The sequence below is a fragment of the Microchirus variegatus genome (genome assembly GCF_963457635.1).
Source record: "Microchirus variegatus genome assembly, chromosome: 6".
NCBI classification, from domain to species: domain Eukaryota; kingdom Metazoa; phylum Chordata; class Actinopteri; order Pleuronectiformes; family Soleidae; genus Microchirus; species Microchirus variegatus.
The window spans coordinates 23,763,360-23,788,794 of NC_139807.1; the positions used below are offsets into that span (position 1 = coordinate 23,763,360).

The 25,435-nt window shown below is 41.5% G+C and overlaps 1 protein-coding gene across 1 annotated transcript in view; it reads right to left on the reverse strand.

The window, feature by feature from the left end:
* The window catches only part of LOC310928148 (peroxisome biogenesis factor 10-like), a 47,209-nt gene extending 26,041 nt beyond the window's left edge, over positions 1 to 21,168 (reverse strand). Inside the window, exons 1-4 of the mRNA XM_083890636.1 lie at positions 20,790 to 21,168; positions 15,087 to 15,167; positions 3,633 to 4,045; positions 2,427 to 2,593 (exon numbers count right to left, since the gene is read on the reverse strand). Of these exons, the coding sequence (XP_083746762.1) occupies positions 2,427 to 2,593; positions 3,633 to 4,045; positions 15,087 to 15,167; positions 20,790 to 20,901 (773 nt within the window). The 5' untranslated portion in view covers positions 20,902 to 21,168. The remainder of the gene's footprint in view (positions 1 to 2,426; positions 2,594 to 3,632; positions 4,046 to 15,086; positions 15,168 to 20,789) is intronic.
* Between the last annotated feature and the right edge of the window lie 4,267 nt (positions 21,169 to 25,435).

The window sequence follows — 25,435 nt, forward strand, 5'->3', positions numbered from 1 at the left end:
TTTTTCTCGTTTGTGCTAACCATGTGCTTTCACTCATGGTTAGTGGTTGGCTGAAGCCATTTATTGTCAAATGACTGTGTTTACTCCTTTTAAATCATAATTACAACACAAACTATCCATGACCCTGATCAAACGATAAAAATAAAAAATTTTGGTCTCATCATTCCAAATGACTTTGTGCCAGAAGGTTTGAAGCTTGTGCTTTTTGGTGTATTGTAAGTGGAATACTTTTGTGGCATTTGTGTAGTAATGGATTTCTTGTGGCAACTTGACCATGCAGCCCATCTTTGTGCAAGTGTGTCCTTATTGTGCATCTTGATACAGCCACCCGACATTTTATCAGAGATTCCTCTATTTTACCTGAAGTTATGAGTGGGTTTTTATTTGCATCCCGAACAATGTTCCTGGCATTTGTGGTTGAAAATGTATTTGGTCTACGTGACCTTGGTTTGGTTTCAACAGAACCCCTCATTTTCCACTTCTTAACTAGAGTTTGAACACTGCTGATTGGCATTCTCAGTTCCTTTGATATTTTATTATATCCCTTTCCTGTTTTATAGAGCTCAACTACCTGCAGATCCTTTGACAATTCTTTTGCTTTCCCCATGACTTGGAATCCAAAAAAATGTCAGTACAGCACTGGATGAAAGATGCACGGGTCTGTCAGGAGTCCAAAAACTCATCGACCTTTTATACACACCCACAGATATAATAATAATAATAGTCATAACTACTAATAGTCATTCAATTCCGTTTGTGTCAAATTGTGTGCATGTCAGGGTCATTATGGGTAATTATGATTTAAATAGAGTAAACACAGTCGACAATAAATGGCTTCAGCCAACCACTAACTATGAGTGAAAGAAAAGTTTTTGTGTTATCATTCATATTTTCTGAAAAATGGCACATAATTCATAAATTCTGCCAGGGTATGTAAACTTATGAGCTGTATACGACACTGCAGTTCCCGGCCCACACAGTGATGCAGCTGTGCACTTGTCACTTTTGTCACTTAAGACAAAAGTTAAAGCGGACCTAGACCGGAAGTTCCAATTAACGCTGTTTTTAGTGTGTATCTGCGCCATTACCTTGTTTACGAAGCCCTGAAGTTTTGAAAACAAACAGTTCAGCCACTGCTGAGAATGCCGTGTTTTATTTTAATCTCGGGCTCAGAGAGATCTCTGAATAAACCCGGTCTGGTTACGTAAACAGCAGTTCTCCGGAACAGCAAATCGTCCTGCTCAGGGCACTAGTCCGGGCACATCCGGTTGCGTACATTGAACCGCAGAAGAAGAATAACGTACGTTGTGGAGGTGTTTCGCGAGCGACAGTGTCTTTTGACTCTGGGTCTGACTCCGGGTCAAAGTCATAAAAGGGACTGCGGCGGGGGGTCGTGAAGAAGCTTTTTTTAAACATTGTTAAAACAATGTTTTGATAATGAGTAGCAGTGCATCCACCGTTCCAGAAGGGGGAGCTACGCTTCTGAGAGCGGGGGTGCTGATTATGTCACTTCCGGGCATTGGCCAATCACAACACACTCTTCTGGGTGTGTGATTTCAGGCTGAAATATCGTGGCTGAGGACAGCTTTAGAAACGAGAGAATTTCTATCGGCTCGTCTACAGCAACAAGGAGGTTTTTGACCATAAAAACAAGTTAATATATGTAAGTAGACCTCCATAACTAAGATATATGTGCAACAGGACCACTCTATGTGAGCTTTAATATCAGGTCCAACATAATACTCTTTAGAATATTCTGATACCAACATCACTCAAACTACCAAGTGGTTTGAGTTGACCACCGAGCCATAACCACCATTTTAAAAACATAGAAACATAATTGTTCTGCTTGGATTGGATTTTACATTTCCCTCTTTCCAATATTTGATCCAGCGATTCTGCCCGGTGTCAGACCATCACCGTTAGTCTGAACGGGGTCTGTGTTTTGGACCCTGTCACTCCAACAATGAATATTTACATAAACATACCAGTCAGTTGCCCAGGGTATCTGCAGGTTTCAGCAAGTCAAATTGAATCATTTTTAAGACCTTCAATTCCATGTTGAATGAAATTTAAGCTAGAAAACACTGTCATTCAATGAGACTCATTCAAGTTTTCTTCGTTTGTCTGTTGTGATACTCAGTGCTGTCTGGTTCAATGGCTGTATACATAGAAGTGCAGTTTAACTGCATGTTTCCGGCCAAGTACATCTACTAGTCCGGAAAAAAAAAACATTAAATAGAAAAATGTAAGACCTTTGAGTAATGTATTTAAGACCAGCATATAACATTTTTAATGAATTTGACATTTTAAGGTCTTCATTTTAGATACATGAATGTAAGACTTTTTAAGGATGCACAGACACCCTGGTTGCATCAGTCAAACAGTCTGACACATGAAGCGTACACAGACAGCGGGTTCAGTACCTGAGCTTCCTGTATCGCTTCCACTCCTTTCTGGCTCTTTGTCTCTGTCTCAGGTTGTTGAGCTGGAGACTGACAGTGATGACCAGCTGAAAGAGGGACACTGTGCCCAGCAGCCTGTAACTGTTCCTGATGGTCTTGTCACTTCTGTCCAGGCCCATCATGTGCAGCTACAAACACAAAAAATATTAATTACAGTACTGTGCAAAAGTCTCAAGGGGTCACCACCTTTGTTGTTATTATGTCTGCCAAATACTGTGTTCATTAGTATTGGGATTGGAATGTGACTAAAGGTTGGGCTTATATAACTGCTAACTGTCCATGACTTTACCTGATACACCGTGTGTTTTTTGTAATGCTGAAGCACGTCTTGAATAAACCTGATGTAATGGAATTTTGTCGCAGCAGATGTTTGTCAACTTGAATAGTAGATATTACCAGTAACATTCATTAGATTCCACCCCAGGTTTAAGAGAGCCAGGGATGTTGGGCTGAAGCTTCTCACACGTTTCCCATTTTTCAGGATGTGTTCCAATGAAGTGATCGAGAAATAATTATAATCTATGGTCATAATAGCATTGCTACAACAACAAATCTGATAGTGACCAGATAATTTTTCATCGTATAGTATATATAACATGGTGGTTTAACTTGATCTCCATATGATCTAAAGTTCTTTATCAACAGCAATAGTTTTTTGTGCAGATATAATGAGGTCAGCATGGCTCAGAGGTTAAGTGGTGACCAGAGAGTGTTGGAGTCACCTTGAGCAAAACCACTGAACCTCTAACTACTCCTGATGCTGCACAATTATTGTGTGAATTCCAATCACTTTCAAAGAGGCAGAAGACATCATTTTGAAGCTAATTATGAAGATCAAATGTTTTAAAGTGTTTGGTAAATGTGCTTTAGTTTATTTGTAGCTCAGAGTGAAAAACATCTCCACTGAGGACACCATCCATGCATTTTACTGAAAAGTATAACCAATAAAATAATAATTACTCAGTTATTATTACTCAGTCTCAGGGCCCTGTCAGAATATCAAGGAGAATCAGCTTTAATACTTTTTTGCAAATATTCACTTGAGTCAAGTTTGAATGCTAAAGTAGTTCCATCACTCCTAGGCTGGAGCTACTTATACAAAATAAATATAACTTTTATAATCTTTTTAATGAGTAATATATTTAAAATGTAAAAACAATGACCTACATAGCTTATACCAGCCATCCTCTTAGATAGGTGATAGAAGGAGCCTCTGATGTAGAACACGGCCACATGGAATCTGTGCAGGAGGCTCAGACCCTGATGTAGGACAAAGATGGCTGGCAGACACGCTCTCCTCTGAGACTCCGACAGCAGCCCCACTGCCCTCTGCATCCACTTCCTCAGCCAGGACTCCAGGCTCCATGTCCCAGATGCTGCCTGCCGCCGCCGCCTCACAGTGAAGCTCTCCTGCTCACCTTCAAGCTCGTTCTCCAGACACACCAGGAACTTGTCCAGGAGATAAGGCAAGAAAGCATGGCAGAGGACAAAGAGGTCACCTCTGGCCAGAGAGGGTATCTTCCACTTAGAGGGATCCACCTGGATAATGCTGACGTACTCTTCCCCTAATGTTTGGTTACCTGGTGAGCAGGATGTTTTAAATACAAAGGTGATTATAAATAGAAAGAACAGTCAAAAAAATGTCTCAAATTAAAGCTACAGTAGGCAGGATCACTGGAAAAATAGCTGATTGTGTAGTTTTGTCTGCACTTGACTGATTCTAAAGTTTCTGTGCAGCAGTGAAAGGGGTCTGTATGCAGAGGATGTGTAGAAGAAAAGCCATGACCCTAAGTGTCTGCTGCCTCTCTGAACTGCCCCAAATGAGCTGATGATGTGCTAACTCTCAGTTAGCTAGCTAACTCGCACTCACTGCAGCAGCAGCAGTAGTAGCTGCTACTGCCTCACGTCATGTGCATATTAAAGAGATATTTCACCGCTGGGAAGTTGAATGTCTATTAAAAAAGGGTCATCTATGGAGTAGAAATGGAGTGAAATAATATTTGAAGAAAGTGCCTTCTTGGCTGAGAAATTCAGAAAAATGTATTTATTGCTCATGTACACAAACGACAACAACTCCCAGAATGCTCCGCTCACTTCCGGCTCCAAGTCTCGCAGCATTGCTACCTCGCTTCCGTTACCACAGTGGAGAGTGAGTGAGGATCTGCAAATTACTGGGTTTTTTTCTCTATGGTGCTAAATTGTACCGGGACGTGCAGTAAAAACAACGAAAGGACAAGCAGTAAGTGATAGAGATAGTGACGATAAGACAAACAGCCTCCCTGGGAATCAGTAATTTCTCATAAAATGTGAATAGATGAAGACAATGAGGGGGTTTCGTTTACATTTTTAAAAATATTATCACAAAGCAGGTTTTAGTTGTTTATTCGTCGCTCATTAACATTTATTTTCAAACGTATTATCGATGTATTAACGAGCTGCTGTGTGGATTCATTGAGGAGAGGAGACTGACATGCTGCACTTTATCACTGTCTTCAGTCCCGGACATCGAGGCACTGATGATTAGGGATGCACCGATTGCCATTTTTGGGGCCCGATTCCGATTACCGATTTTTCAAGAAGTTTGACCTGCCGATACCGATTTTAGCCGATTCCGATTTAAATTTTTTAAACCACTTTTCAGCATACAGAAAGATATATATTTTTGCATCTTTTCTCCTTAATAGAACATTTTAACATGGAAATACAATCAGTTAACAACCAATATCCAACTAAAAATACAAAAACGAATCACTATAAAATAGAAGTATATATAAAAATACAAAAACAATTGTCATGATACATTTGAACATGCTACCATGGAACATAATAACTTGAAGTGTGACTTTTTGAACAGATTGCCACTATAAAATATAACTAAATAATGCTGTGGCATATTCACACACATCTTAAAAGTGCAGTGTTATGGAACCATGTTGTTCACATCCAATATACAACTAAAAATACAAAAACGAATCACTACCTGTATGTGTAGTTCTCTCTCTCTCTCTCTCTCTGAATGTTGGGAGTGAGCGTGGCTGAGAGTGTGGTGAGTGATTTACTAACTTTTTCTAACAAATTCTATCATCTTCTTTTTTGCTGGTTGGTGGTTTTTTGTTGATAGTTAATTTTTCTTTTATAACCAGTGATTTTGATTTGTTATTGTTTATAGTTGTAGAGTTATTTGTGTTTGCCGGTGTCTGCCGGCTCTGCAGCCCTGCAGACAATGGCAGCACCTGGAGTCTCCGGGTTGGAGAAGCTGACACGCCGACACGCCGTTAGACTGTGTCCGGGTGTCGGCGTGTCAGTGGAGGCGTGTAGCCTCGCCGTGGGCGCAGTTGTTGGCTATGAAAGGGTCAAATCTGCGTCCAGGATGAACAGTGCTGTTGTTATCTTTTTGGACAGCACTGACAAAGTGAGTGTTATTGTAGAGAGTGGTGTGGTGGTCGCAGGATCACTGGTGCAGGCGTTACCTCTGGTTACTCCTGCCAAAAAAATTATTATTTCGAACGCACCTCCGTTTCTGAGCAACGAAGCTCTGGTGAAGGAACTGTCGCGGCACGGGAAACTCGTGTCTGCCATCAAAATGATTCCGCTCGGGTGCAAATCTGCTCTCCTGAAGCACGTCGTGTCTTTCAGGAGACAGGTGTTTATGATCCTGAAGGAATTTGGCCCTGAAATTCCGAGTGGATGATTTCGATTATACTGTGCACGTTATGTCGGACTCCCTCAGGTGCTTTGGTTGCGGGGCAGAGGGACACATGGTCCGCTCATGCCCGGGTAGAGCAGCTGTCAGCCGGCCTGACGCTGCTGCTGCTGCCGCTGCGGCGGAGACACCTGTCGGAGCCGACGGTCCCAGCGCAACACCTGAGACACACGCACCACAGACACACACACACGCACCACACACACACGCACAACAGACACACGCACCACAGACACACGCACCACAGCCACACACACCACAGACACAGACACGACGATTCTATGGGAGAATCTCCCAAATGCTCTATTAAAAGGAAAAATGTGGAACCGAAAATAAACGTCACAAAAAAACAAGAAAATGTTAAAGGAACACACACAGGTGTCCACTGAGGGGTCAGAGGACGGTGCACAAGAAGACACACTGGGTGACACACTGGGTGACACACTGGGTGACACACTGGGTGACACACTGGGTGACACACTGGGTGACACACTGGGTGACACACTGGGTGACACACTGGGTGACACACTGGGTGACACACTGGGTGACACACTGGGTGACACACTGGGTGACACACTGGGTGACACACTGGGTGACACACTGGGTGACACACTGAGTGACACACTGGGTGACACACTGGGTGACACACTGGGTGACACACTGGGTGACACACAAAACGACACACAAGAAGACACACTGGGTGATGAGGAGGACATTCAGAGCACACAGGGTGATGAGGAGGACAGGGAGGTGCACAGTGAGTACACCTTCTCACATGTCAGGAGTTTTTTAACTAAGACAAAGGGAATGAAGGGAGTGAACGTTGAGGATCACTTCCCTGATCTGCGTCTCCTCAGTCAGTCTTTGAGGACTCTGATGAGAAATAAAGGAGACCTTGGTCAGCCCACTTTTATGGACACCGAAATGTTTAGGCTGAAAAAGATTTTATGCAAAGTTCGGAACCAGTTAGAGAAAGAGAGTCCTGAATGAGTGGTTTTATTCTTTCTTTCTTTAGCTTGTTAAGTGTGTTTTTGTTTGGATGCAGCTTTTATATTAACATGTGTGAGTTGAAGCTGGGCTCTTTAAATATTAATGGTGCACGTCAAGATGTGAAGAGGGCTTCACTCTTCACTCTCATTCGAACGAAGCAGCTGGATGTAATTTTTCTCCAGGAGACACACAGCACCTCAGAAAATGAGTGTGACTGGAGAAGGGAGTGGACTGGGGAGGTGGTTTTAAGCCACAAAGACAGTAACAGTGGGGGGGTCGCAATTCTCTTCTCCAGAGAATTCACACCCTCGTCATACACTGTCGACGAGATTGTTCCAGGACGGTTTTTAAAAATAACAGCAGAGTTCGAGAGAACTAAAATGATTTTTATGAATGTATATGCTCCTGTTGTAGCTTTAGACAGACTGGTGTTTTTAGACACTTTAAAAGAAGCGCTTTTAGACTGTTCTAGTGACACTTATCTGTTTTTAGGAGGTGATTTTAATTGCACTGTAAATCCTGTGCTAGACAGGAATCACCCAGAACCCAATGCTGCTTCCAAGAAATGTTTAGCAACAATAGTAGAAACCTTTGAGCTGTGTGACGTGTGGAGATGGATCCACAAAAAACAGCGTCAGTTCACCTGGACTCACTGCAGGGATAACCTGTTGTCTTTGGCCAGGCTTGATCGTTTTTATTGTTATGAGCACCATGCTAATGTTTTTAAGACCTGTTTTATTTGTCCTGTGGGTTTGTCTGATCACTCTCTTGTACACTGTGTGGTTTTTATAAAGAAGATCAGATGTAAAAGTGCTTATTGGCATTTTAACACCACACTGCTGTCAGACACTGGTTTTAAGAATGTATTCAGTTATTTTTGGTTTTATTTTAAACAAACTAAATGCGAGTACAGCTCGTTACAGCAGTGGTGGGACATAGGGAAGGTCCAGATTAAACAGCTTTGTTTGCAGTACACTCTCAATGTGACGAGAGACATGAGAGATCTGAAGAGAGAAGTGGTTCAACTGCAAAGTCTAGCAGATTCCACAGGAGATCGAGAACAAATTAAAGTTCTCAAAGCCAAACGCTCAGCTCTGTCAGACCTGCTGGGTTTTCATGCACATGGTGCTCTGGTCCGGTCATGCTTCCAGAGAGTCATGGAGATGGATGCTCCCACTCATTTTTTCTTTGGGCTGGAACGCAAGAGTGGCCAAAAAAGACTGATGCACTCACTGAGGTCTGAGGACGGACAGATACTTCAGGAGGACGCTGACATTCGGCAGTGTGCTGTCAGTTTTTATCAGGAACTGTACTCCACAGAATTTCAGGAGGAACCGGAGGTGGCGCTGTCTTTCTTTGAAGGACTGCCAAAGGTCACAGAGGACCACAGAGACGGTCTGGACGCACAACTTTCTGCCCAGGAGCTGCAGGAGGCGCTACAGACTCTGCAGAGTGGGAAAGCTCCCGGCATAGACGGCCTCCCTGCAGAGTTCTACAAGACCTTCTGGGCAGTCATTGGGGAGGATCTTCTGTGTGTCCTACAGGACAGTCTGTATAAGGGACGACTACCGCTGAGCTGCAGGAGGGCTGTCCTCACCCTCCTCCCAAAGAAAGGAGACCTTCAAGCTCTCAAGAACTGGCGTCCAGTGTCTCTACTGTGCACCGACTACAAGCTGCTGTCCAAGGTGCTGGCCATGAGGCTCAGGAAGGTGATGGAGCAGGTCATCGGTGTAGACCAGACCTACTGTGTGCCCGGCAGGCTGATATCTGATAACATCACTCTAATTCGTGACATTTTGGAACTCTCTAGTTCATTAGGCTCACAGTTTGGTCTGATTTCTCTAGATCAAGAAAAGGCTTTTGACAGAGTTGAACACCTTTACCTGTGGCAGACGCTGCAGGCTTTTGGCTTCAGCTCAGGTTTTATAGCTAAGATCAAGGTCCTGTACAGTGACATTGAGAGTGTGCTGAAGGTCAATGGCAGTTTAAGCGCTCCTTTTAAAGTTCAGAGAGGTGTGAGACAGGGCTGCTCAATGTCAGGAATGCTGTACTCTCTGGCTCTGGAGCCTTTTCTACACAAGCTCAGGTCTCGTTTGTCTGGTCTGTCTTTTCCGGGTTTTGAGAACTGTTTTAAAGTGTCAGCGTATGCTGATGATGTCATTTTCTTTGTGAGGTCTCAAGGTGATGTTGACAGCATCTCCCAAACTGCCGCTGACTTCAAGAAGCTTTCCTCTGCAAAGATCAACTGGGGGAAAAGTGAAGCTGTGGCAGTGGGTGAGGGGCTGGAGAATGCATTGTCTTTACCAGGGGGCTTAGTGTGGAGAAGGGGAGGACTGAAGTATTTGGGTGTTCATCTTGGAGACGAAGCCTCTACCTCCAAGAACTGGGATGGACTCCTTGAACAGGTCGAGGGTCGTCTTAAGAAGTGGAGGTGGATTCTGCCTAAGATGTCCTTTAAAGGTCGAGTCCTCGTTATAAACAACCTGGTGTCTTCCATGCTGTGGCATCGGCTGATGTGTCTGGACCCGCCAGAGAAGCTGCTGTCCAGAGTGCAAGCGGTTCTGGTGGACTTCTTCTGGGATCGTCTGCATTGGGTTCCACAGAGTGTCCTCTTTCTCCCAAAAGAAGAGGGGGGCCATGGATTAGTCCACCTGGCGAGCAGGAGAGCAGCTTTCAGGCTCCAGCACATCCAGCGCTTCTTAACTGGACCCTCGGACCTGGTCTGGAGGCCAGTGGCTCGTGCCATACTGGAGCGTTGTGGCGGACTGGGTCTGGCAGACTCTCTGTTTTTAATGGATTTACGTGGTTTTAACCTGGGAAACTTCCCCACCTTCTACAAGGGGCTTTTTAAAGTGTGGGGACTTTTCTCTAAGACACGAGGGAGATGTGACTCTCTCTTCTGGCTCCTGAATGAACCAGTGACTCACGGGACACGCTTTCGCTGCATCATGGGACCGTCCCTACTGCAGAAACTCTATGATGCCAGGGTCCTGACTCTGGGCCGTGTGGTTCAGGTGTGTGGACCTCACCTGGACAATGCTGCTGCCCTGACACAGTGTCTGGGGACCAGGTCAGTCAGGGTGAGCGGTCTCCTGCTGAAGGACTGGAAGCGGCAGCTAACTGACTCTGAACTGACTCTTTTAACTCAGTACTGTAATGGCTCAGCTCAGCCTGATCCCACTGACTCCTTCCCAAATATGAAAATCACCCCTGTTTTTGAAAGTGACTCTGGTTTTTATTTAAAAATGAATGTTTTTAGTGATTATGGTTTAGACAACATGACAGGTAGGACAGTGTACTACCTGGTTTTAAAAGCATTACTGCAGAGTAAGCTCAGGGACAGAGTGGACACTCCCTGGAGGACTCACCTGTCCCTCACAACTGTCCAGAAGCCAGAGTGGAAAACTCTGTATAAGCCACCGCTGACCAAGAAAGCTGGAGACCTCCAGTGGAGGCTTCTCCATGGAGCGGTGGCTGTAAATGCTTTTATTTCTGTCATTAACCCTAACGTCACTGATTCATGTCCTTTCTGTTCACACAGAGAAACCATCTTTCACTGTTTTTTACACTGTGTCAGATTAACGTCTCTGTTTCTTTTTCTGGTTCAGCTTTTTTCTTTGTTTGATGAAACGTTCTCTCACTCTGTTTTTATTCTTGGTTACAGATATGACAAGAGGAAAAAAACTCACTGCCAGTTATTTAATTTTTTCGTTGGTCATTCAAAAATGGCCGTGTACATAACACGGAGGAACAGAGTAGAGAACAGCGTGGATGTGGACGCAAAACGCATGTTTGTGAGGATGTTAAAAACCAGACTAAAAACTGATTTTACTTTCTTTAAGTTAACGAATAACTTGACGGAATTTTTGCAAGTGTGGGGAGAGAAGAGTGTTTTATGTTCTGTGGAAAACAATGTTTTAGTTTTTGGTCAAATCCTGAGTTGAATGTTTTTTATGTTTGTATTTTTTCTTCTGTTTTTTTCTCCTCCAGAAAAAGATAATCTCTCTCTCTCTCTCTCTCTCTCTCTCTCCACACAGGTTTAAATGACAAACAAATGCTGAGTTTTGTGCAAGTGATTTAAGGTCCTGACTCTTGTCTTAAATATGACAGGCTTCGTTCAGTGATTGAAACAAATATATAAACATGAATGAAACGTTTACATGCAGAGGGCGCGCTCACTCACAAAGCAGACGGCAGCGGCGCGGATGTTGTGTAATCAAATACACCGGTACGGCCGTATATTAAAAATTCATATCATAACGGAAAAAAAACGTATTCAGTGTGAACCAGTATACCGCCCAGCCCTACACTCTACTACATGTGCGTGTAGCCGCGTGCACGTGTGTTGCTGATGCTGCGCGATGCGGGTGCATTTTGATCGGCTTATTAAAATCGGAATATTCTGTCTGATCGGCCGGTCACCGATTTCGGCCGAACATGTGAAAATCAGCCGATTACGATCACTGGCCGATTAATCGGTGCATCCATACTTTTTAATCTCTGTGTGTGCGCTAGGGCTGGACGATATATCGATATATTTTTTAAATGCGATATGGAATTAGACCCTATCGTGTATATCAATATAGTTCAAATTAGCGCTGTGATCCTTGCTCCAGACAAGCCGCTGACCGGAGCTCTCTGCACTGCTCCTCGCGCCCCGCCCCTCTTTCATGCACAGAGAGGGGAGAGGCAGGTACAGACACTCCACTTCACATGGAGAAAGCAGCAACGTCTGCGGAGTGTGAGGAGAGCGTCTGGGTTAGTAAAAGAAAAAGCAGTGGCTCAATCACTCAAATAGATGGTTTGGATACAAATCATCGGACGAGCAACAAAACCATGCTATATGTAGGGAGTGCCATAAGCACGTTGCAGCCAGTGATGGGAGCAATACGAATCTTTTTCACAAATTAAAAACGTGGCACAAAGTACAATATGCAGAGTGTGTGAAACTGCGCGCTGCAGAAGCCACAGGCGCAAGCCGTCCACAACCCGACAAAACTCCAGACAAGTGGTGTGCAATAACAAAAGCGGTGTCCTTTCACATGGCCAAAGACACGTTAATGAAAAGCTAATGAAAACGATGGACCCGAGATATGCGCTTCCCAGTCGCAACTATTGTGCGCGAGAAGCACTGCCGCAAATGTACAGTGACGTCAGATAGTCTTGCAAACCGGCTCCCAAAGTCACCCATTTAGCGTCGACCAGCGATATGTGGTCAAGCAGCACATGTGACAGCACTACTGTTTATCAAAGTAAAATAAAAGAGGGGGAAATGTTTATTGAGTTGCTGCTCTGTTTCTTATGCAACTGGTTGAGACTGTTCAGAGAAGTTAACAAAAACGAAAAGGTAATCTGAAGCTGATGTTTAAAAATGTTTTTCTTAAAATGAGCACTTTATTTTGTTCTCTCTATATATAAATGCTGTCCTTTACTATTTACTATTTTCAAAAGCCATTTATAGTTGTCAAACTAAAACATTTTGATATTGTACTTTTCTCATATACACATATTTTTTTCAGAAAAAGATTGGCCTATTTTATAGGCTATTTTTATTCAAGATATTTTTTTTATTTAAATGTGCACCTTATGGAGCTTTGATTTTATAAAAGGCACTCCTGTTGATATACAGTGCTTATGTTTTCATTTTATTATTATTATATTTGGCTTTGACTGAACATTTCATTTCACAGCTCTCACTTTGCGGAAAAAATATCGAGATATACATCGTATATCGTTATTCAACCAAAATATATCGAGATATGACTTTAGGTCCATATCGCCCAGCCCTAGTGTGCGCTGCTCGGATCCCACGGCATTTACAGACCCACACACACGTTCCGACACGTCTTTTTTGTCATATATATCCCTGTTGACAGGGTACCAAACAAAATCTCCCTGCGTGTCTCCACTTCATTCACTAGAATCTCTTGCTAAGACTGTGTGAAATTACTTTTCTTTCCATTGTCCATTGTTATTTGATCAAAGAGGTGAATCTCAGGGCTTATTTAAATGGGGCGTGGACAGGGAGGAGTTTGGCACCTCTGCATGTGTGCTCAATTCCACATTGATTTGGGATGTACAAAAGAAACGTGCTTGGATCCATGCGTACGCACACTTTGATACATCTGAATTTATTAGTGCGTACGACAGTTTCTGGGTTTTGGCGTATGCCAAGTTTCAGTAGGAAATCCACGCAAGTCTTTGTACATGAGGCCCCTGGTGTATTGGCAGCCAGGTGTAAGAAAGTACTAGAGTTACTATTACAGTGCTAAATCATGGATGGTTCTACCTGAGAATGTTTGTACATTCTTACTGAGGGTGGAAAATTGTTTAATATGTCTTTCATTATGAGGTCCACTATTCTGCATGACATGCTATGTACATTCCTTTGTAGGCATGGCAGCCATTTCGGATGTCTGACAGTGTTTCAATGATGTGTTCTGAGGTGTGATGTAGGGCTGAACGATATGGACAAAATTTCATATCTCGATATTCATGCCAGATATCTCGATATCGATACGATACGATATGACTACAGGTTTGGTGAAAACCAAGCATTTTTCATAAACATTTTTTTTTTATAAAAAAAATAAATAAAAACATTATACAAAAGACTGTGGAAATTTTCCACATGGAAAGTGCAGTTTTATTGATGAGAACTCACTGCCAGTCATCAACATTAACATAAAGTTACCAAAGAATAAATTAAAAAAATGTCATCATCACATTTTTTACTGCAGCTCGGCTTTAATGTTCGATGCGTTATCAGTCATCACGCAAACCTGTTGGTCTTCCTTCAAGTCCCAGTCTGCTAACCGTTAGCAGCTAACGCAGCTCTCATCTCCTGCGCTATATCATCACCTGTATGCTGCCCGGGGAAGAAGGACGTCTGCAGACATCGGCTCTCGAGTTCGGAGTTTGTTGTAATAAAATGGATGGTTAAACTGATGTAAGGTTCGGTTGTCCGGCTTGACCACAGGTCCGTGGTTGTGGCGAAATGATCGATGATTTATGTTTTGGCACAAAATCGCCACCGGCCTCATTATCTTCCGCACTCATGTCACTTTTCTTTCTTTTTTTTTTGATTTTCCCACTGTATGTCGTGTGTGTGAGTGTGCGTCTCAGTCTCCGTCTCCATCCCGCCCTCCTATGTTTGTCATTGGTTTGCTTCAGCTGTCGATCCACAGCAAGCATGAAATAAGGTTTGTGATTGGCTGGCCGTAGTGGTGCATTCAAGGGCAATCGTAAAAAAGAGATTATTTCGACTGCCGGAGCTGTACATTCAGGGCGAGCGCGGGGGAAAATATATATCGTTTATATCGTCACTTTTTCGATATTAATATCTTGAATGTTCATATCTCGATATCGATACGATAACGATATATCGTTCAGCCCTATTGTGATGCAGGCAATGAGAATGTCCTCATTGAGTGCAGTGTTCTTGAGGAATGTGTGAGACAGAGTGATCAGCAGAGGGAAGACATGCAAGTTTTCCCTGAAGTTTCAGTCCAGTCCAGTGTTTTTGTTGTTGATGTTGGTGCAAGTTGAAGAGTTCGCCGGGCACCTACAGATGTTAGCAGGTGACTGTGACCACCATGTGTTGCTGTTGCCTTAACGGCAGTGAGAGGGTCAGTTATAATGTCCTCTGAGACAATCACAGTCCCAGAGTCAGACCGCACCCACTCCAGTGACACGGAAACAAAGGTCATTCAGATCTGGCCAGTCTGACCAGACCCCAAAACCAGTAAAGTGGGTATCAAGTTTTCCAAGTTTTTGAATCCTAGAAAGTGGGGATCTGACCCCATGGCCATGATTGATGATTAATTTAGTAATCAAGTCATAATTGATTAATTGCTGGAGAACTATAAATAACAAAAGAGAATCCTGCCTATTTTACCTATAAGTCAAAAGGTTTGGTTAGTAATTACCTGATAATGTAGTTAATCCATAATATACCAGGTCTGATAGCAGCTCTAACTCTTTCCTCCAGTCCAGCCATCTTTTAGATCCTAATGGGGGAAACAAAGAACAAAAAACCTTTAATATTGAAGCACAAGTCCAGACCACAGCCTTCACTTAGAGGATGAACAACATACCAACCAACCACTTTAATAGGTGCAGAGGGATCCTGAAATTGTTAAAAACACCACCCTGGGTTGATGTGCTCTTGCTGATGCCCATCGGTTTCAATGTTTGATATGTTGTTTGTTCCGAGTCTTCTTCATACCCTGATAGTAATGGTCATTACTTTAGTTACTGTTGGCTTTCTAATCCCAGTTAACCATCTCAATGGGTTTTTTGTTCTCTGTGAACACTAGAGATTGTTGTGTGATAAAATCTCAAAATAGACATTAAAATATTTCAGAAAATTATGTAAGAGTATTGAACTATATCAAATCGTATCGAATCGACTTATTGGCTGAATATCGCTTTGGGTGATTTGGAGTGTTTTGGTGTTTATGTTCCAAAACACTCCAAATCACCCAAAACGTGGTCCTAACCACTTTCCACACGGTCCGTTTTTAATGCGGCACTAGATTGAAATTTAATTACCTTTCTCGAAGCACTTTGCTCTATTAGAAAATCCTTCGAATTGACGGACCATGCTCTATTGAGTTTGTACACCCAAGTGTACCTTGGTGTGGAACCTCGCTCCCTTTGAAAGCAACCCCGTAGTCTAGTTATTCAAACATGTATCCAAACAAGAGGCTGATACTAAAGCTTCATCTCATGGTGGATGACCCTATGTGTTAGGGATGTCACGGATAGTGGTAAACCCCGATAAAAATGTTGACTATAAAAATTACCGTCTTAATTTCAAAAAAATATAAGAGCTGTCAAAATTAACGTGTTAACGCAGGATGATTAATTTGTGGAATTAAAGCGTAATTTTTTTTTAAACGCATCAACGCACTCTCACTTTCATCGCGCTACGGGTAGACGTGCAGTTTATGAACAGGCAAGGCGGCGGGCAACTGCTTGGGAACCCGAGCCGATAGGGGGGCTCCCGACACTCGGAGCCTAAATGCATCAGTGACCAGCTGAATCCCCGCCCCCCTTAAACAACAAGGGTTGATTTACAATGACATCTCAGTAGAAAACCTCCCTAAAGGGGCCCCACGTCTCCTCACGTTAACCCGTGTGAAGCTGAAGGAAAATGAAGAGGAGTTATCAATCAGGAAGTTAGAAGAGGATAAAAAAAAGAGGATGAAGAAAAAAGAAAGAAAGACACACAGTTGTAAGTGACGCTACTGGCGCAGATAATGATATAATCATAACATTAACAGTCATTGTCTAACTAACAGAGACACAGACAGCAGCTAACATTAGCGTCGAAATGCTAGCTGAACCGAACGCTAACTAGTAGAAGCAGTGCTTCAAAGGTGCTGATGAGGAATTTCCCGCTGTGGGTTTAGTACCACAAGAAAACTATTTAACTTCTATACTTTATATTTTGTTTATAATGTGAGTTATTTACAGTGCAATGTATAGCTTTTTTTTTTAAGTTATTTACAGAATTTTATTTTTTCTATTTATTTATATTGTCTTATAATGTGAGTTTATTTTTTTTACTAGGTTTGTATAGGTTTTTACAAGTTATTTACAGTATTTTATTGTTCTTTACATTTATATTTTCACATACTTTATCTATCTCTCTGTTCCTACAACAATATAAAGAGAAAATTAGAACTTTTTTGGCATATATACGAATTGTGATTAATCGTGATTGATCTTGATTAATCGTATCCAAGTTAGGGATGGGGCCGATCCGATCCAGTATCGTATCGGGTTCCGATACAGACTAAATTGACGGATCGGAAATCTGTACAGTTGGATCGGAAATTTCCGATCCGTGTGTGTGTGTGCTGAAATGTCTCCACAAGTGATTCACTGAATGCTCTGTTGGCTGGCTGCAAAAAGTGGAATGGGTTTCCTGAACTGAGACGTGTCTCGATGAGACGCGGAGTAATGAATCACGACTCCGTTCAGGAAATCCACTCCACAGTTTACAGCCAGCTAGCAGGCGAGCATGATTGAACCAGGAAGTTCAGCAACCTGCAACCTGCAGCCGACGTAATCCCAGCCGTCACCGTTTTAAACGCCTGCTCGCTGAGGAGAACAGTTCTGGCAGCGGCATAAAAACAATGAAAATCACACTCCTCCAAGCCAGGGTTCACGTTAGCCGGTATATATGTTGTCACGTGAATTTAGCTGGCGAAATAAAATATCGCCGGCCAAAATGTCCGGTGAAATCAATGATTAACACGGAGACGCAAATTAATTTATTTAAAACGCCGGCATCGCGTTGTGTTTGGAGTGTTTGAAGATTCACGGCTCTTCTGTGACTCTGTTTATGTGTGTGTGTCTGTGACTCCGTTCGTGTGTGCGCTCACTGTGTGTGTGTGTGTGTGTGTGTCGCCAGGGGTCTGTAAAGTTGCTGTAAACGTTGTAAAAGTCGTACATATCACACTTGGCTGTATAAAGGAGTTTATTAAAGCCTTATAATCAAAATGATGACAAAAACAATGATAATAATATTAAAGCAAACAGAGCATCTATATCGGAATAGTATCGGAGTATCGGCAGCTATCTAAAGTCAGATATCGGGATCGGATCGGAAGTGAAAAAAGGTGGATAGGTGCATCCCTAATCCAAGTCTGCTGAAGTTGCCGCGCAGGCGCACTCTGTAGTCTACAACCTGATGTTCAAACTTTATCGAAGCTGGAATCATGGCCGAAGGAGGAGACGACAGCCCTCAGGACATATACGTATATGAAAACTCACCCATAACAATATAGTGCGGTGCTGGTGTCACATCATCATCTCAGACAACTACCGTGTGTGTCCTGCTCTCTATCAGCCGGTGATTAATCCATCTGTTTGTTGTTTTTGTGACGATGAAGTCTGCTAACATGTTAGCATAAAGATCGCTAGCTTGAAATGCTAACAGTCCACACACCAGCAGTCTCTGTGCTTTCTCTGTCCTTGTGAAGATGTTCAGCCACAGACAATTATTGTCCTGGTTTCCTTGCCTTCCTTTGTCAAACAAAGCTTTGATGACAATCACGCTTTAATTTCTCTCACACACACACACACACACACACACACACACACACACACACACACACACACACACACACACACACACACACACACACACACACACACACACACACACACACACACACACACACACACACACACACACACACACACACACACACACACACACACACACACACACACACACACACACACACACACACACACACACACACACACACACACACACACCCCTCCCTCTCTCTCTGTGCGTGCATATTAATTAGCCATGTGTATTCTCCGTTAGCGTCAGCTGATTGGCTGAAAAAATCACCACACCCAAACTAGGAATGATTCACAGCGATAAAACAACCTTAATTCAAACACAAAGTTTATGGTTTTAAGACCCACAATACTGTGATTTGAAGCATGTAGTGGCTTCTTCAAAACTTCAACTTGTGTAATTTTGAAAAAAACATAAATCCCTAATTTTGAAAAAAAAAAAAACTTTTTCCGTTTTTTTCTCGATTTGCGCTTTGCCGACTTGTGGTCTCATATCAGCCTTCAAAAAAATGCATAGCTTTTATGACTATCAATGCTTTCTGAACATATTCACACACTTTTAAAAAAATACCGCGATAATACCGAAAACCGTGATAATTCTGGTCACAATAACTGTGAGGTTAAATTTTCATACCGTGACACCCCTACTATGTGTATTTCGAAATCAGACCTTTTCCATACTTGGTGTATGCGATATGAAGCGAAACAATATTTCTTTAAAAAACGAGTTAACAACTTCAAAAAATATAACAAAAACATTGGCAAGGAAACACCAAACACAAATGGCATATAAGTGGCAGACATTTGACCCCAGCAGAGTGACGACAGGCCCTTGTAAAATGTTGTCTTTACAAGTGATGGAATGGGGCTATGAGATGGCAGAGATGCTTCAGGTACCTGTTGACACCAATGTATTATATGTGAGATGGGCCAAACACAATGGAACTGTGTATTGTCCAGGTTTAGTTGTTCGTGTGTGAGTTCATTGTGAGATGCCAGTTTTTCAGAGAATCCACCATGTTTTGTTGTCAAAGATGGGAAGTTGCTTTTGGCAACTCTTTCCTTACAAACAATAAGTCTTGATGAGCATTTCAATGCTTTTAAAATTGTGTGCACAAAAGTTAGGCCTCATGTAGTTGATGTCAAAGACCTTTTTTTCATAAAGCACTTGATATACAGACAGCATATGGTAGTGATAATTCAAATCTGTTCATTGTTCCCAGCTGTGAAATGGGAAAGTGCACAATAACGGTGAGCTTCCCACCCTTAGCGTCACATCAAGGGAATATGGCTGTTGTGTGAATAGGGTCCATTGTCTTCTTTTACATTTTTTAATGCAGTTTCTTGTATTTTATTTGAATATATGGATTCTATTTGTTGTTGAACAGGCCACAATTTTGATTTCTGATGTATGACAGGGTTCTTCTTGAAACAAATCTGCTGGAATTGACTGGCAACATGGTGGATGTATTGCAATGTGTTTTTCTGTTGCATTAGTTTGTGTAATGCAAACATGTTTTGATTGTATGATTAATAAATGTGCTAAGTTGCTTTGCTGAATTGTTTCTGATTCACTGAGTTCAGAGAAACTTCACAAATGTCACTCCAGACAAGTGATGTGCATTTTTTAATGCTGTAACATACAATTTTAATTGAGAAGCAAACAGTTAGATAATATTAAACTATATAGTGTTGAATATAATCATATTTTGAGCAAAATAGATTTCTATTTCGAGTGCCATTATTCTAAAGAGAGTATCATACTATTGTATATGGAGCAGAATACAATTTGGTGAAGAGTAAAATATGAATCAATAAGGAGGAGAATATAATTCTTGCTAGAGTGAATTCTATTTTCGGTAAAATATTATTCAGTAAAGAGTAAAATACATCACCACATTGAGGAAAGTGACTGTAGAGTTATTTTGATTTAATACAACATAGAGTAAATTATCATCATGTAGAGTACATTATGGACACTAAATAGAGTAAAAACTACTCACTCTGTGGGAAGAGTAGTTTTTACTCCATTTAGATTGGGATCAAATGTTATATTTTTTAGGGTACATTTTTCTCCAATTTGAGTCAAATTTACTATGATACATTTCCTGTGAGGTACCGTGCGATTCCCAACCCTAATAATGTGGCCGGTGAGTGTGTGTGTGTTTGTTTGTCAATTTGTTAGCAATTAATAGCTTACACTCTTCAACTCTGCAGTTACCCAAAATGCGTTTATTTCACCTGATTTAAAGGAGACCGTACAGTTCATTTACTCATATCAATCATTTGAGCACAAAGACAGCATTGTCTGTACATTTTCATACGTCAAGGTTAGTGACTCAATGAAGATGAAGAAATTGAAAGCGTCCCAGTATTTATTTGTATTAATTGATTTAACACAATAAAATGACATATTTCGGATAGGTTTTGCAACTCAGAAAAATTAGCATATGTTTTGAGTGTAAAGCTCGACGCTACAGTAAGCTAAGGAAGCAGAGAACTGCTTTATAGTATGTTTAACTTACCAGCAAGTGTTTGAAAAGCTTCGTTGGCGTTGTTCCTCAGGAAAGTTTGATAATATTCGTCCTTTTGGCTGGACCGAATCAACTGGGACTGGTTTGCCGGGGCGAGGGGCATTATTATTGTTAGTTAACCGCAGGATGTTAATGTCAGAAGCGAGCAAATGTGTCGTTCATGGCGAGATATGTCACGTCTACTGACCAAGGTTATTATTCAGAACAAAAACAAACCCGTGCGAGTCTCATCAGTTACATCCACAGAACAGACGTCTCAGCCACTTTGAGCTGTTTTGTCAAACTCAAAATACTGTAGCGTCACAAGGCCGCAGCTCCGCTAACGCGCTAAGCTAACTCACTTCTCTGTCCAAGGTGTGTGACCACCTGACACAATATGGACCCGTTCCTAGGATTACGCTTTACATTTCAATGAATGTAATGAATCCGTGACCAAAGAAATAAATGAAATAAGAACGGAAGTTGCCGAGAAGATCGCTATTCTTCTTCGTTGACTTATTTTGGCAGGTGTTAACAGTGTCGGTGTATTACCGCCACCTAATGAGCTGGAGTGTAACTCAGAAGATAAGAGGAAAGGAAACAATGAATAAATAAATAAATGAATGAATGCATTGAATAATAATGTATTTTAATGCTGTATGTTATGGAGGACCATAACTGACATATCAATAAATAAATAAATACAGGAATAAATAAATAAATGCACCAATAAATGCATAAATAAATAAATACAGAAATAAATGCATAAATAAATAAATAAATACACAAATAAATAAATAAATAAATATAGAAATGCATAAATAAATAAATAAATGCTTTATATTTATTTCTACATTTCTGTTCACCTACATTTATGTATTTATTTATTTCTGTTCACCTACATTTATTTATTTCTACATTTCTGTTCACCTACATTTATTTATTTCTGTGTCCCTATGTTAATGACGTAGGAGGTCCTAACCTCAGTCAGACAGCATGATTGGTCAAATCGGAGAGCCAGACAAAAGCAAACGATTCCCACCCCGAGTCGTGCTACCTTTGACGTTGCAAATAAGCTCCAGTCAGGCACGGCGCCAGGATTTTTTCTCTCCACACCTGTGCCAGCGGAGAGACGGCTCAGGTTTATGAACCTGCGCTTGCAGTGTCCACCCCCGTCTTAAACATAAGTGTGCAAACTTCCCTGCTCTGCCGTGTTCGGGACGTCAGTCACGTCACCGAACGACGCCGGAAGGACCCGAGTAGTCCCGAGTGACGCCGAAGCCAGCGAGAGTTACCTGTTGAGTGCTGTGCACGTCTTCTTCATCTGTGACTGTATAGAACGGAGTCGAATCTGTATGAAGGTATATTTGGTGCAAAAGTCACAAGCACATGTAACTGCAGATTTCACATGCGCAAACTCAAGTCACAAATGTGTAACCGTAAAGTTGAAGTTGTACATGAAAGTCACAAATGTGTAACCGTAAAGTTGAAGTTGTAAAAAAATGTTTATATTTTGTTAACACAAATCCTTATTACAGGTACACAAATCCTTTTTACAGGTACACAAATCCGAAACAAGGCTTAGAGTGGGCGGGGCTTAGGAAGCTCTCTGCTGAGTTTTGAGCGACAGCTCGGAGTCGCAGATTCACGACATTAGAAGTGTCAAATATACGAGAAAATAAAGTCGCAGATTTATGAGATTAAAAGTACATTTCCATTTTATTAAATATATAGACTCACGCCCACCATTTCTCCCGCTGTTTATGTGTTTTATACATATGAACCGTATCTATATCAGTTCAGTCTGTGGGCTCCCGGCTGCCTCGCTGCGCTGGGGGAGAGACGGTCTTTGTGTGTGACAGCGGCTGGATAACCTGCCTTCACCAGCAGACATTTACTCAACCAGAATAGTTTTAATATCGGTTCCATGAGAAGAAATCAACAGTGTTTAACTGATTAATTTACTTTTTTTCTTCGCCCAGGCAAAGCCGTGATCGCGCACCTATCTCTGAGGAGAGGCGGAGGAGGGTGCCGTGTCTCGCCAAGCGTAGCGACAACAGTAGTGACAACAACACACTGGCGTGACAGATTTTAATTTTTTAACTTTATTTTCTTTAGTTAGTTTTACAAATAAACTTACAACAGTAAGTGAGTAGTAGTACAGGGAAGAAACCTTAATATCGGACAAGGCTTGATTAGTTAATAGTGTGAAAAGGTGAAAAAAATGTTTAACAGCGGAGCTCCAGGGGGTGTTTGTTCACAATACCAACAAACGAGAGAACGGAAATTTCCTTGTTTCGTATTGAACCAAAATACGAAAAAACGGAAACAGCGCCCCTATTTCCTTGTTTCGTATTCAACCCAAATATGAACAAACGGAAACAGTGCTCCTATTTCCTTTTTTCGTATTTAACCAAAATACGGAAAAACGAAAGAAACAAAACAAAATAACGGCCCAAATTTGTTTTTTGCAAATTCCTTCTTTTGTTTTTCGTTTCTTAATTCTCGAGACGGCGGCTGACAGACCGGAAGCGGAAGTGAAGTGTAAAAACTTCAAAATAAAAGCGTGCTAATTTATTTTCATACAGATTATATTATATTCTCTTTATACACTGTAATGTAGTACATGTATTTTTGTGAAAAGTGAAACTATAACAGCTGGTTGTTTGGGAGAAGGACATGTAGGCTATAATTATTATTTAAGCTGAGTGTGTGAATGGATATTGTAGAAAACGTTTACCCTGCCGAAATAAGCTAGCATCTAATGTCACCAGCAGAGGTCGCCATCAGCCGCAGTCAAGACAGACATGGCCAATAATAGTGTTAATAATTATTTGAAAATCAAAACTTGTGATTAAGTTCTAATGACTTCAGCGTCGATGTTTAGCCACAAGGTGGCGCCCGCATCCACCCAGGGATTTATTATGTTTTGTCTTATAGCCTATAACCCTGTAGGATTTGGTATACAAATATGCTGAGATGGAGCTATAGTATGTAAACTGGCTGGAATACAAATCAAACGTACCTGTCTCAAATGGATCAACATCTATGGAAGTCTTGTATTGTCGTCCCAGGGCAAAATACAGTAATGTAATAATATATATCTTTAGATGCATATTAATTATTGAATGTTTTTATTATTTAATTAAGGTTTTCTTATTCACGCTCAAGTTCAGTTTTGTTCCTTCTGTTATAAACTCTTCCAATTGGTAATATTGTGTTGTGATCAGTTCAGTAATTAAGTAAGTAAGTCATTTTCATTTGACAAATGCGCTTTTAGACAGAAGTCAAGTGGAAAAGGTCACCTTGTGTCACTGGAGTGTGACACAAGGTGAGAGGGAACCCAACAATCTTCAGTGTTGCTTTGATTACACCCTGAAGCCTCTTCCTGTTGGTCTCAGGTCCAATACCATACTGTGATACAGAATGCCAAGGAGCTCTCAACACATGATGGTATTGAGAGCCTGTTACAGTAAAATACACCTGACATACTGTAAGAGACATACAGGCTGAAGATGAGCAGCACGGTGTGTTAGAGTGTGTGTGTGTTGCAGAGGGGGTGGTTCACCTGGGAGTGGGCGTGTGTGCGTGCGGAAGTGTGTGTGCGTAAAGGTGGGCACTCACCGGTGACGCGGATGAGGGGGAGAGAGAGAGAGAGAGAGAGAGAGAGTCAGGGTTGGGAGTAGCCGTAATTTTTGTTGACCGCTACCGCTACTCATTCATTCATTTATCACCCTTTTTTCCTGTTTAATCCGCCAGTCTCATTTTCACGTTTATCCATCCTTGCTGCGCTGTGATAGCTCTGTGCTGTTTGGTTACAATAAATGCACCTAAGCATATTTGGATCTCAGCGTATCTTTATCATAATCTACTATAGCGCGTCACAAATCTACATACCTGAGTACCCAAACCTCATAAACTCTCAGCGGCTAAAAGGTTTGTGTTTGGAAGCTGCAACACATACAGTTAAGAGTGAACATGTCAGAGCCTGTAATGTGACCGTACATTTTGCTCATTTGAAAACAGCTTAAAGGTTGCAGGTGTACTGACAAAGGGGAGTATCATTTCAATGGTTTGAATGTGTGAAAACAAAGCAATTTTAGGCTATTCATATCTGTGTATTATGTGATTAACTAATAGAACTAGCACTTGAACCCCAACGCACAACCCAGGAAACAAGTAAGTACTCAGTCAACAAAAGACTACAAACAAATTGTCATTAATCTAATCCATAATCTCAACTGAACTACTGTATATAGCACTGTTTTGAACTATAACTAACAAAAACTACAAGTAAAAAAACAAACAATTATAAAAAAATCAAATTAATATTTTCAGTGAATTAATCACAAATAGTGTCTTACACTATTCTCCTCAATCCCTGTTATTGTCCTGTCATGAAAACATGTTATGTTCACCCTTAACTGTATGTCAGGTGTATTTTACTGTAATCTCCAGCGATCCAGACATGGACCCAACAGTGAGGAGCACGGGACCTTTTTCACTTGACTTCTATCTAAAAGCGCATTTGTCAAATGAAAATTTTCACTTACTTAATTACTGAACTGATCACAACACAATATTACCAATTGGAAGAGTTTATAACAGAGGGAACAAAACTGAACTTGAGCGTGAATAAGAAAACCCTTAATTAAATA